Source organism: Rattus norvegicus, chromosome 20, assembly GCF_036323735.1.
Source record: "Rattus norvegicus strain BN/NHsdMcwi chromosome 20, GRCr8, whole genome shotgun sequence".
Lineage (NCBI taxonomy): Eukaryota > Metazoa > Chordata > Mammalia > Rodentia > Muridae > Rattus > Rattus norvegicus.
The window spans coordinates 26,617,521-26,631,840 of NC_086038.1; the positions used below are offsets into that span (position 1 = coordinate 26,617,521).

Genomic DNA, 14,320 nt, shown 5'->3' on the forward strand with positions numbered 1-14,320 from the left:
TCCTCAAAGAGTTGACATCTATTGTATGATTATGATAATTTTGTGTGCCCAAAAACATGCTCTTGTGCCTAATCTGCCCAAAGCATGGTCTCCCTAGCCCTGTTGTGAAACACAGGATCACTTCTAACTCTGAATTTTACATCCTACCATGATCAGTGTGGTATATCCCATGCTGCTGTGTTAATGATTAATGATCTTTTTGGTTCTCAACATCCTAAAGCCTATGTGCTTTTTACAAGGGTTATTAGATTAATTTTGTTTGTCTTTTTGGATTGGTTTGGTTTGGTTTGGTTTGGTTTGGTTTGGTTTGGTTTGGTTTGGTTTTTGAGACAGGGTTCCTCTGTATAACAGACCTGACTATCCTGGAACTCTGTAGACAAGACTGGCCTCAAAGTCACAGAAATCTACCTGCCTTTGCCTCCCAAGGGCTGGAATGTGCTACCATGCCTGGCTAGAAATAATGTAGATTTACCATATTGTTCCACAAAACCCAGAACTTTAGAATATTCCATAAAAATAAAAAAAATAATTTAAGAGTCGCACATGGCCAGGAAACTGCAAAGAAAACTGTGATCCCAGACATCCTGACTAGCTGCTCAGCTTGGCAAACAGCACTGCTGTGATGCCCGGCATAGGCTATTGGCTTGTCTGTATAAGCTTCTGTTGAGGCTAAGTGCTATAATTTTCTCTGTGTTTATCAGGTTGCTTTCAAGATGTACTTGGGAACTACACCGAGTGTGACCTGCCACAATTCAAGCAGAAATGAATTTTCCCTGATTCTACACAAGAATCCTCTGGCAGAGTTCATAGAAGAGCTGCCTGCTGGGCGATCTGCACTGTGCTACTGCAACTTACTCTGTGGGATCATTCGAGGAGCCCTGGAGATGGTAAAACTTGTGTTTCATTTTATCTTATATGTTAGCCATCCAGTGCTATCCTCAACCTGCAACAACTTCAAATGAATGCACAGTTTCTAAAGATGGGAAATCCTAGGCCTGTTCCTACACGCCTGTGATCTCAGCGACTTGGGAGGTAAGGTAGGAGGGTCAGCATTGTAAGTTCAAGGCTAAGTCTCTGCTATAGAAATCAAATTCAGCCTCATCCTGGGCAATTCAGTACGATCCTATATTAAAATTTTAAAAATTAAATAAAACACTGAGGAGTTTGCCAAAGAAAAAGAAAAGAAATCTGGGAGATGACTCAGTACATGCCATTTAGTGGAATAACCTGACTTCAGTCTGTAGAACTCACATCATGCAAGGGCAGAGCTGATTCCTGCAAGTTGTCTTGTGACTTTCGTTCATTAAAAAACAAACAAACAAACAAACAAAAAACCAACAAAAAAAAAGCCAAAGAATTCCAGAAGTCAGGAGTACTTCAGGTAGCTGTGGCTGATGATCTCTTGATAGCAGTGCTGTTTGCCAATTTACATGCAGAGTCAACTGTAGCCTCTTTAGTCTTGGTGATGCTAAAGAAACCATTCACAATTTCACTATGCCTCAGTGCCTTGCAGGCCGCTGTGCAGAGTCTCCATAAAGTTCCTTACCACATAGACCTCTTTTAGATCTAATCACAGCATGGCTGCCTGAGCTGCCAACCTTGGCACTGTGTGGGAGGAAAATAGTGAGGGCATGTATTACATGGTACAGGTCAATGCAGGTTATTTCTGAGGCTGATTTCCACAGCCAAGTTATTCGTTGGTAGCTGAGACAGTTATTAGCGTCTGTAAAATGTAGGGTGCTGAGCTTGCAAAGATGGGCGAGATATACAACCTCTTGCTGCCCACAAAGAACTCCTGTCTAGTTCAAGAAGTCATATGCAAAGAAGTGTGGTAAACAGCTGGCACAGGGGTGGGAGGTTCTAAAGTAAGAAAGAATCTGTACTGTCATGAATGAAACTCTGAACTGGCTTTTTGGAGGAACAACGGTAGTTAAGGTAAAGGGCTTGGGAAGAAGAACAAGATAACAAGAGTTCAGGTTGAAGGATCAGAATGTTCAAAGACTTCTCAAAATGAAAGAAGCAGACTGAAATGGGAAAGTCTTAGATTCTTTAATGATAAAAGAAGGGATTCACATGACAAGCCTAGAAATCTAGTCTCCTACATTGGAAATGTTAGAGTAGATGCAGACTCATAACCAAGGGAAGGAAAGTTTGAAATTTGTGTTCTAGAAATTGCATTCCCTTGTTGATCAGAAGGGAATATACACAGAAGGGTGACTGCTGAGGGAGAACAGGTATGAAGGTGATGCTGGTGACCTCAGGTGGAACCAGAAGAAATCCCTGACCATAGTAATCAAGAGGCAACACACTGGGACAGTATGTGTCAAGGTAGAACAGGCCAGACTCAGGTGTCAGCTGGCTGGAAAGGTCAAAGTGGAAACAAGTTAGATTGAAAAATGCCCTTCAGCTTTCTGAACAACCCTTAGGGAAAGTTACACTATTAACCGGTAGAACAAAACTAAGAGGGTTGGCATTGACATACGGAAGAACTCAAATTTGAACCTGATAGTATTGATTACAGGTGTTCACCACAATGCCTTGCCCAAGTCGTTTTTATGTGACTGCAGAACATTGCTGAAGAGACATCAGTACAGACAGAAATAGCTAAGGAGAATCTGTATAGCAGGAAGAAAAGGGAGCATGGATAGAACATTAAGAAAACGCACAATGGTGTGAAGTTAAATAGAGAACACAAAAACTACAAAGAATAAAAAATGAATAAATAAATAAATAAGATAAAGAATAATGGTTAAAAGTTCTCAGAAATAGGAAAATACTAGAGAGCACTAGAGTCACAGAAACCAGGAAGCAGAATATTCCAAGATTAACAAAACCAACTCAAGCAGTTCATAGCACTTACAAAGGCCTTGGAGAGGCCATTGGTGGAGGGTGTGATGAAGAAAAGAGGAAGGAGAAGAGGCTCTCAGATGATGCAGAGGCAACAGTCTTGGTTTTTGGTTTTTGGTTTTTTGGATCTTCTCTATTAGGATGGTAAACCCAATTCCTAACCATTCTAAATCTGTGTTGTTGACCTACTCCATAAGAATCCATGCATGCAATTTTATTTGTAGAAACTAAGGAAGGGATTATGTAACTGATACCCCCAAAGTATAAGTCAATAAAGATAATAAGTCTCATGTGTTGTCCTTGCAGATCCTCAATAATGTACCCTAGACTGTGTTAGATTTGATCTGCATCAGTAGACAGTAAGAAAGGGAAAAGAATAATTCTAGGAGGTTACACTAAAAGGGGTAACCATCCATCTAAAACAGAAAATAGAAGTCTCCAGCCTTCCCATGAAGTGACCATTCAAGCTGACCGCAATTGTCCGAAGTCATATGATATCACATGTCCAGTGAACTTCAGCACAGTCTTTTTGTTTTTTCAATGGACTTTCTGTTATATTTTCTAAGACATAAAAACCATATCAGAATTAATTATAGGCCCTCTACTTCAATGTAGAATCCACTCTCTTTTATTGAATAGTGGGTGACAAGACTTTATACTCTTTGTGAACCAGATAATCTGACACTTGGAGGCCTGTAGATTAGAAAATCCAGGGTCATTACCTAGTAGTTCTTTATCTAGGTTGAGTGTATCAGGTAAGGTTCAATAAATATTAATTAATTGCCTGCTAGACCCAGGAATTTTTCACTTATTACTTTCTTCTAGCGTCTACTCTCGCTCATTTATCTTCATCATCCCAAAGACTAAAAATAACTCTGATCAGATACGCTATTGGAAATAGGTCAGCAATATCATGCTGATCTTACATGAACACGTTTTAATGAATAGAGAAGCCCTTGGGCTTACTTCATTGTCTGGGAAATGGGAAATGCTTTCAAGTTGAAAAGAAGGCCTAGCCATCAAATATTCATGTCTATAACTCAATATCTAATTTTATATTTATAATGTATTTAGTCAGTATTTTTTCAAAACTCTCAAAGCCATAGGGCTAACTGTTGTTATAATAAGTGATTATATTGTCTAGCTAATGTCAGAATGCTTTATGGCAAATCAACTTGAGAGGAATCCTATAAGGACCCACTTCTCTAAAGTTTCACTTGACCAGCTACACAGAGTGAAGTCTATCTGTGGGTCACCCTGAGAAGGGTGAACAAGTCTGAACCACTCCTGCACGCCCCCTCCATTTTCTTTCAGTGCCCATACCACTTTGATGACATTTGGCCAGACACACCCTCTCTGGATGGAGAGCACAATCTAAGGTTCTTTATTCACAACACAAATGTTCTTATCAAAAAAGAAAGATGGGAAAAATAAAGTGTAAAAAATGTTTTTATAAATAGCACAAGCCTGATTTTTTTTCTTTTTCCTTTCCTTAGGTTCATTTAGCGGCTGATGTTACATTCTTGCAAGACAGACTAAAAGGTGACAATGTGACAGAAATTGGAATAACATTTCTGAAAAAGGTGGATGATAAAAAATATAGACGGAAAAAATGAAGACTAGCATGCAGAGAGCCACCCACTGGTTGGCTGTCCAGTGAGTATTAGCTAAACACACACCCACAGAAGTTCTGTAGTAGCTTCGGCAGGCTTATAAATCTTGCTGTGTGTCACACAATTTTAGCAATTTCAGATACAAGTAACTTCTTATAAAACAGTAAGCATGAATTCCACCCACATATTCAATCCCTCCTCAGCCAGTCTATCCATTCAGTTACCTGTGACAATAGGAAAAGAAGAAGAAGCATCACCTATACAAGCTGTTAGGGCCTTGGCTCTTTTCAATAGAAAAAAAAAATGAATGAAATGATACAGCATTAGAGAGAGACAGGCTTTAGACATAGTATATAACAGATATATTTGCAACATCTCTCATAGACTTTATTATGAATGTGATTTTATTTTTTACTTATTGTCTTTGCTTATTATTGGGGCATATTGCTTGAAGGTGCATCTCTGTAAATTCAATTGTTAATTCTGTCCTGGCAGAGAGCTAAATGCTGGCAGGATTCTGGTATTGCCGCTTTTATGGCTCATTTCCAAGTTTCCTAATTTGTAAATATTTGTTCTTCCTCATTTGCCTAAAGCAATCTAGAATGTATCAGAGGTTGTCTTACTGCTGATTGGCTATAATAAATATCTGGCAGCCAATAGCTGGGCAGGAGGTGGGGGAGCGGAACTTCAGAGAGGGGAATGCTGGGAGAAGGTATGAGACACAGAGATCCAGCCAATTAACTCAGGTGAAGAACCAGAACAGAGAGGAACAGAGAGCTTCCTGCAATGTGGCATGTGGTAGGCTAGTTAGTCAGATTACATTTAAAGTAGCCTTAGCTAAAAACCTAAACTGTAAAAGAATAAAAAGCCTCTGTGTCACTATATCACTGGCAGATCCATGAAAGTTCTGCTGTGGCTTATAACTTCAACTACTCTCTAGGTATAACAGAGAGCCCAATTTATCTATCTGGATGCCAATTCTGAAGCATTAAAATTTATATCTGATTTTAATTCATTTAACTTTAAACTTTAATTTCTTTAATTTGGAGATGGCTAGTATCAACAAAATATCATTAGTACTCATGATATTTGGCTGGTGGAACCCTTGGAGATCAAATCCAAGGGTCTTGCATTTGCACCAGCATGCCTTAGTTCTCTTGAATATGTTCTGGGTCCTGTAGGGTGCCCCTATTAGACTCTGCCTTCTTTTCTGTCTTGCCAATGTAGCCATCAAACCCACCACATTGAAGGCAGTTTTGCCTGATATTCCCAGAGACACTGCATATAGAACCGGTGGAGCTACCAAAATAAGTATCATTCCTTGACTTTTACCTCATCATCCTGTATTGAGAGCAGTATCTTGGTATTGAATTTGTGATATCGAAGGTGACCCATATACTCACAGAACGGCTTTCTTGTATTTACTGTGTTTCATTCTGAAGATGGTGAGACTCTTGAAAGCCACAAATATTGTTCCAAATATTCCTTCTTCATCCCTTCTTCTTTCTTTTCTTTCTTCTTTAATGATATGACGTGTTACCCAGTCTGGCACTCAAGTCCTGATCCTACTGTTTCCACTTTCCAAGTGCCAGGATTTTGTTATCTCAGATAATAAGTTTTACATTCCTTTCTGAGTCTTTGAAACCAACTGTATTTAACCCAGATCAGTTCAATGATCAATAGAATTTAAAGGAAAAATAGAGTCCTTGCAAAATAATACATTTTAATTAGTGTTGTTTAATGGTTTCAGTGTTTAAAATTGGAAGCCATTAAGCTACACTGAAACAAATGCCACAATAGTTACACAGTAAGTATTTAGTAATGGTCTTGCAGTTACTGCCACGGGCTGTACAAATTCAAAGTTGAAGATTCAGTGAGTTCCTTTCCACTGATCTGGAAAGCCAGCAAACAACAGATTAATCCATGCCAAGTTGTCCTCACTACCACTGAGGTGACCCAGAGAAGCAATTAAAGATGGCGGCACCAGTGTCCCATTTCATCCCTGTAGGAAGTTCCATCGTTTGGGGGAAGGGCAATGGGAAGTTATTTGGTAGAGCAACAGGGTTTTATTGTATTTCCATTTCACAAAAACTCTTCAGCCTGGTCCATAAACGTTTATTGAAACAGATTCTTATTGGAGGAAAAAAAGAAATAAAAAGGTAAGGATATTCCTATTTGTAGTAAAATGGAGGAGAGAGTTTGTTATAGAAATGTGGAAGGGGGTTGGGGATTTAGCTCAGCGGTAGAGCGCTTGCCTAGCGAGTGCAAGGCCCTGGGTTCGGTCCCCAGCTCCGAAAAAAAAGAAAAAAAGAAAAAAAAAAGAAATGTGGAAGAACATAGCCAGAGGCAGGGACATCTGGGAGAGCACAAAGTGGGCGTGACTCTGAGCCATGTGAAGAAGAGTCAACCAGGAGTATCTACGGAGCAATCCAGTAACAGTAGAGGGATGCCACACACTCATTACACCCATGTGTGATCTGAGGAGAAACTCAGTTTTCATGGAGCCAATATGTGTCACATTATTATTGAAAACAGAGCCACAACTACAACAGTGAGAAACAAAATTTTACTTTTAAAATATTTGAATATAAAAAGTGTTCTAACATGGGTAGCACGTACCAGACAGCTGGGCTGCTCTGCATGTGGAATCCACATCAAAGGAGAGAGAGTCCAAGCCAAGTAAAAAGTTCTAAAACCTTCCCTAAAATAGTTAAGAAATAGATGTCATGGGATGGTTTCTCGCTTTCTCTAAAACTCAGCCCTGTCTTTCCTCATTAAATTCACCACTATTCAAGAGGAAGGGAGGAAAGAATGGCCCTCAAATAGCTAAGGTTCCAGTCAGATGAATAGAAGGAGAATGTGTCCTGGGAACATGAAATAAAGTTACCAAAAGCAGTCATCAGAAGTGTTTGCCAAAAAATAAAAAATAAAAAAATAAGAAGAAGAAGAAAAAGAAAAGAAAAGAAGACTTTTCCCTGGAAAAAAAATGAAAGAAGTAAAAAAGAAATAAATAAATGAACAAAAAAAATGAAAGAAGTGTTTTCTACCACAGAAGACTCAAAATAATTTGACCAGAAAAAAATGTTGAAATGGGTAATGAGAGGTCTTTATATGTGACTATATCAACTAATGCTAGATTATAGCATCTTCATAAGCAATCACCTCCCAATAGCATCACTAGATGGGAGCTGAACCAACAACACATTAGCCTTTTCAGAGGATGATTCCTTTCCAAACAGATAATAATATTGTCCCAAAGTTGTAAATATGAAACAAACAAACAAACAAAGCAAACAAAGAAACAAAGGAAAGGGAAGGGAAGAGAAAAATGAAAAACAAAAAGGAAAAAAAAAAGGAAAATAACCCCACCCCCAGAGAAATCTATACAAAAATCTGGAGCCAAGAAGTAAAAATAGCTTAAAGAGAATTTTATTACTGGTTTATGTGGCCATGCTAAGGGTGGAGTGCAGGACCTTGTACTTGCTAGGCAAGAGTTCTACTACTATGCTACATAGTCAGCCAACACAGTGACAATTGTTACTTCTACAAGATGCTTAAAAACTGAGAGGCAGAGGCAGGAGGATCTGAGTTTCACCTAGGACTAGATGGATGGATGGATAGATAGATAGATAGATAGATAGATAGATAGATAGATAGATAGATAGATAGATAAAACAAAATTAAAAGAAGACCCTAAACTGTCAGGAGACACCTCCCAAACTATAGCTATAACTAAGCTGTGACTATCTATAGCTGCCTAGGCCATTTTGCATTTCAGTCAGAAAGAATTCCAGCTCAAAACAACCTTCTTTCTACCCAACCAACGGGTAAAAATTGCCTTTTAAGTTTCTCTAAATACCCATTGTGTAGAGCCCCTCAGGAATCATTCATTTTGAATCAAAATGAATGGATGAGGGACAAAGCCCAGGGGCAATTCTTTACTAAGAATTAAATTCACCAAACCCAGACTATGTCTATGCATGCCTGACACAGCTATTTCCTACCAAAGATTTGTCCTTTATAGTCTAAAGTAAAATGTATGTATCATGGTTGACCAAAGTCTTGATTTTTCTTGTACCTAACTTTGAAAGGCAAAAATATTTGTCCCAAATTTGGCTTGGAGACAGGTGTAGGGACCGCATAATTGGAAACTTCTTCCCAGTTCTGTGATGGAAACTTTATATGGAAAAAGCTGTAAAGATAAATATTTAGACTGAAAAATGATATTGGGGATTATATAAAGCATCTTGCTTTTTTAATTGATAAGGTTATTGTGATGCATGAAAGTCCTTCCTGCATATAGTCACTACTTATGTTGGTCACTGTCGCTAGGCAAATGGCTCTCTATTCCCAGTCTTTCTGAAAAATGGCTGTATCTTGTTAATTATGGTATGCGGGTAGACTAATAGTCTGCTGGTTTTGTTTGTTTACTTGTTTGCTTCTAAAAGACAAGGTCTCACTACATAACTCTGGCTATCCTATTGTGGAACTCAGTCTGTAGGCTAGGCTGGCCTCAAACTCAAAGACCAATGGGCCTGCCTCCATCTCCTAAGTGCTACAATTAAACGGGTGCACCGCTACACTCAGTTTGTGCTTTGTTAAGATGTGTCCCACAGAAATGTATTAAATAATTTTGGAAAACTAAGACATTTGTACTTTTCTTCACATTCATTCACAGGAGAGTGAATAAATGGTAAAGAAGAGCAGAAACATTAATGTAGATATATGCACATGACTATTCATTTATACTAATTAAAAACAAAAGCAGTCAAATGTTTATCAATACATTACAAAGGTACAAAATGGGTTATGATACTACTATTAAAATAATGAATAATGTCTAATTCACAGCATGATGTGATGATTTTTATGTTAAGTAACTAAGTAAAGCAGATAAAAATATACATTATAAACAGAAGATTTTGCTCTTAGAGCAGGTAGAGCGACACCCATAAAGCAGAGACTGACGGAGGGAGATTCTGGGTACAAACCTTGGCCTCCACACTTGCATGCATGGAATCGAAGCATATACATTTCCTCACACACGCAGACACCACATACATTCACACAAAAGAAACAACCAGGAAGCAGTTTTGGTGAGAATGTAAAGATATGGGCTCTTACTAGCCTTTGGTAAGAATGTAAATGGTGCATCTGCTGTAATACACAGCAACAGTAGAATTGCCTTATTATCCATCTTTTTAATTTCTGGTTAAATATAAAAACAGTTGAAAGCAGTCTTGAAATGATCTCTGTGCACCCATGTTTATAGCGGCATTGCTTGTAATAGTCAAAATGTAGTTAGTCCAAGAGTCCATGATGACTGATGATGGCATGATGACATGATGACAAATGAGTGTTAAAGGTGTATCTTTTAATACACATGTGGACTTATCTACATGGAGCTTTTGCTCAACATGAAAGGAAGGGTGTTCTGACACATGCTAGCACATGGATGAACCCTGAGGACGTCAGAAGGAGATGCACCAAGGGAATGCTGACAGCACTGTGATTGAATGTAGTTCTATTGAAATGTATTCTTGAAGATGGTGAAGAATATAAATCTTATGTTATAGACATTTTACCACAATGTAAAAACTTAAAAATAATGTGCTATGTATCCTCAATAAAAGGTTGGTTAAATAAACAAGAAGGCATTTAAGGAGTATTCTGGCTTTTATACAGATGTTATAGACTCACCATGGTGACACCTTTATGGCATGTGTAGAAGTGAAATGCTATGTTTTAGGATGTTAGAGAACTGCTCTCTAGGGTTCTGCAATGGGGTTCCTCGGTGTCTTTTCCTTTGAATAGATTCTATGTAAGTGCATATATGTATACACTCGTAAGTGGAATGATACTGAAGACATGCTTAGAGAGCATCTAGTAGCAAAGGAAACAGTGTCACCGCAGATGAGAAAAATGATGTACGGATGCTTGTTGAAGCTAACATGTTGAAATGGGACTTCATTATATTTGGAGGTTGGATTTATTGTTATCGTCATTATTATTGCTTTGCTCTTGTTTATTCTCAAATCTCCCCTTTAAAAATCCTTGTCGAAAAATACTAAATAATGCCTAGAAATTCTACCCGTGTTATGTCTATGTTTGTGGTGGGTTAATTACAGTGTTCTATTTTGTTCTGTGTTTGTGTAATAGTCACCGAGTTCACAAAAATAACCCCCTATATCTGGCTTATCAGATGGCATCAGCAGCTTCCCTGCTGCTCCTTCAGAGTCCACAGGGTCATGTTATTCCCTCCTGTGAAAAAGGAAGCTCCCTGCCCCTTGCCTTTCTCTCTAGTTCTGTTCCCAGTGGTACTGCAAGGCTGAGAGACGTTGAATCCTGAATACAGACAGCTGTTTCCACCTCTGTGCCATTTCACATCATGCAAAATGCTCCTCCTCCTGGACAGCCAGTAAGCAGCCAAGCTTTCAGGAACCCAGGAACACAGTCTGTGCTAATACTCCCAGGCCTTCCCTCACCTCTGCCCTTCTCCTTCCTAGTCAATATATGTCTTGCCCTAATCCATGCCCTGCGATGCTGCCCCTAAGAATGAATCGTCTCTTTCTCTCTGACTTTTACCTACGTTTGTTCTTTATTCCTTGCATCACTAGCCTTTTCTGATATCTACACCGTGGCCACGCAGTGAATACTCTGCCAACACTATCTTCTGCTTCAAGGTTTTGAGTGGCATTATGAAAAGAAAGAAAACAGCAAGGAGAAATCTACTCAACAGAAAAGGTTTTTCCAGCTTAAATCCATAAAGGAAACCACCACCACAAATGGCTCAAACTGGTTACAGAATTACTGGAACAGTACCCCACATTTTTCACCCAGAAGTACATGGGAAATCGTAAGCTGATGCCACTGTCTGTTAGACACTGGCCATGTCTGAAAGCCTCTTACAGAGTATTGGGCATTGTGGAAGATGTCCAGTACTGATGGAAGCACTCGTATCTTCCCAGATTCGTTTATATGTTTCAGTGGGTATTTTACAACTACCATGCTTCTCTCTTTTTATTTTATTTTATTTTCTCTTTAAAGCAAATTTATAAAGGTAGTTTAAGGGCCATATAAATCACGTGCCTCCATCTTCTCTCCCCACCCCAACCTCCATGACTGCCACCCCCACTATGATTCCCTATAGGGTTCCGGTAGCTCCTGTCTAACTGTATCAAGCCAACTCTCCTGCTCTTTATGATATTTCTGGAAAAAAAATCATACCAATATTTGTCTTCTATTGGTGTTTCTGTGAGAAGCACTATTTTTCAACTACCACATAGGAGAGAGAAAATTTTTCTCACAAATAATCCCCACCTCGATCACATACACAGGGGAAGCTGCTGGCTCTGCCTCCTCCATCAGAGCAGGGTTCGAAGAGCTCATCATATCCTTTACCATTTCTTCTTCATCTTACCTGAGGCATTCAGGGCAGCATGCTCTCTAGGCTAAACGTGTATGCCACCACCACCTACCTGGCTTTAAAAAGGATTTTTGTTTGGTTGGTTTTTGTTGTTATTTTTAAATAGGTAGTCCGCGTTTCTTCCAGTACCCCTTTTCCTGTTTGTTTTTGTATCTGTCTTTTCTCAATTCTCTGAAATTCTTGGCTATCCACTTACTATTTTAAATTTTAAAATCACATTAATTTATTGTGGGTGCCTGTATGTGCATGCATTTGTATGCCTGTGCACACGTGCAGTTTCACCATACACGTATGGAGGTCAGAAGACAGCCCTCAGTACTTAGTTTGTCTTTTCACCACATGAAGACCCAGAAATCAAACTCAGGTTGCCAGATTTGGCAGCAAACACCTTTTGCTGCAGAACAACCTAAATAGTCCAGCAATCTACTTAGACTAAATAAAATAAGAAGTTTGGGGGGCACTGTACATTATTTATTTCAACATTTCATAGGTAAATATGAACTTCATACTGGGTCATTTTTATTAAAATGTTTTGCTTAGCAGTCAAGTTAGAAGTGACTCTTCTGACAAACTGCCTAGGCAGGAGGAGACTATTAGCCTAAGGCCAGCATTCTAGAAGTATGGTGAGGGGGAAAATTAGAATCCATCTCAGTGGGTATATTTCAACTTAATTTTCATTTATTCACTGTCCTGTCCCTACTTTCAACTATTCCTGCTGCTACTCAGTAAGAAATCTTTTCTAAACACCTAACCACTGAGCCTCCCACTCTCTGCTAGGAAGTGAGGAAGTGGCTGTTTACTGGGTGGAGAGGTGGCAGGCAATAATTTCTGAGGGAGATACCTTTTGAGCTGAGGCCGGATGTTGTTCATTCTTGAGCAGATTTGCAGACTCTGTGGTGAAATCGCGCAGCTCATCTCATGACTTGGGCTTGGCTTTCAGACTCTAAAGGTCTGCGGGGACAATAGGCCCCAACTATGTATGTTGCAGCATCTCCAGGCCATGCTTCCTTTTCTTCTCTCCTGGTCTCTGCTTATCTCATGCAACCAGAAAAGTTCCTTTTACTTTTATTTTCTTGTAACTGAATATATCCTTGCAGACCACAATTTTAATTGGAAGCTCCTCTTTCAATGGCCTGTCATTAACAGAGAACATTTATTTTATTTTATTATTTTATTTTTTATTTTATTTATTTTATTTTGCACAGGAAGGGTGATCATTTATTAAGGCACAGTTGCAGGGGATCATGGAAACCACATTTGTGGCCTGGCCTCAAGAGAGCAGGGACAAAGGGAGGGAGAGAGAGAATGTCAATGTCAGATCTCAAATTGGAACAGGAATACTGAGACCCCAGAATTTAAGAAATAAAACTGTTTAAACAGCCTCACCAACTTCTGCAAGGAGAAGTATGCAGCCACTAGCTGGGATGCATGTGCCAGCGAGCCTGGAAAGGTTGTAGAATCCTGCTGATGTGATCAGTGGCAGGCAGACTGAAAAGTTAAAAGGAACCGTGACCTCATTAGAGTCTGCCCTCAGAGCTTACACATGAATTGAACAACAGTTGCCCTGTCAAAAGTCCTGAGCAGAACTGGAAACCCAGCAAAAACTTAGGGTTGTTTTGATTCTTAAGAGGAAACACATCTGGGTTTGATTTCATGCCCTGCCCCTTTTCTGAGTGTTTTTGAAGAAGCCTGGACTGTGAGATGAGACTTCCTTCCTGCTCCATACCTTTCTAACCTCCTCAAGTGTCTGAGTCCTTTGTGCTCCCTACCAACTGGCAGCTCTGCTGTGGCCTGGGGTGGGGACCTAGAATACACACACATGCACGCACACACATACACATGCACGTATGCTAGGGAAGAGTAATAAATTAATCTATGACACTTATAGGGAAGTCCCCTTTCCTGCTGGGTAAGGCTTTCCAGGTGTAGCTGGTGTGGGAAGGAGCACCCCCACCCCTGTAAGTATCCCCTCGTTTATGCTCTGTAAAAAAAACAAAAAACAAAAAACAAAAAACAAAAAACAAAAAACAATTCATTGCTTCCCTGGAGTGGTTTTTGATGAGATTGTGCCTCAGTTGGCCATTGTGACCTTAGGAAAAGGAGTAGCTGTGGTTTACATCTCTCTCCTGAGAAGAAATTCTAGCACAAAGAAGGAAAGTATAGGTAGAAGGAGAGGAAGAAAGGGGACAAGAGAGGGGAGGGGAAAAGGAGGGGGAGGGGAGAGTAAGGGAAGGAAGGGAGAGGGGAAGAGGAGTCGGGTATGGGTAAAGAGAGACTTTATTAACATTAAGTTGGCAGTTGACAAAGAGTTTCAAAGGGCTTCTAAATTCCATCTGTTAGGAGTCATGGACTCCAGATCTTTTGTTAGGTTTGCTGGAACCTTAGCCAGATGGATGCCATAGTGGCTATTAATCTCTAAAGGCAACCAGTTTTT

The 14,320-nt window shown here is 39.5% G+C and overlaps 1 protein-coding gene across 1 annotated transcript in view; it reads left to right on the forward strand.

Annotated features, from left to right (window-relative positions):
* Positions 1-10,128, forward strand: part of Trappc3l (trafficking protein particle complex subunit 3L) — a 91,571-nt gene extending 81,443 nt beyond the window's left edge. Inside the window, exons 5-6 of the mRNA XM_002728958.6 lie at positions 702-887; positions 4,344-10,128. Of these exons, the coding sequence (XP_002729004.1) occupies positions 702-887; positions 4,344-4,463 (306 nt within the window). The 3' untranslated portion in view covers positions 4,464-10,128. The remainder of the gene's footprint in view (positions 1-701; positions 888-4,343) is intronic.
* The last annotated feature ends 4,192 nt before the right edge of the window (positions 10,129-14,320 follow it).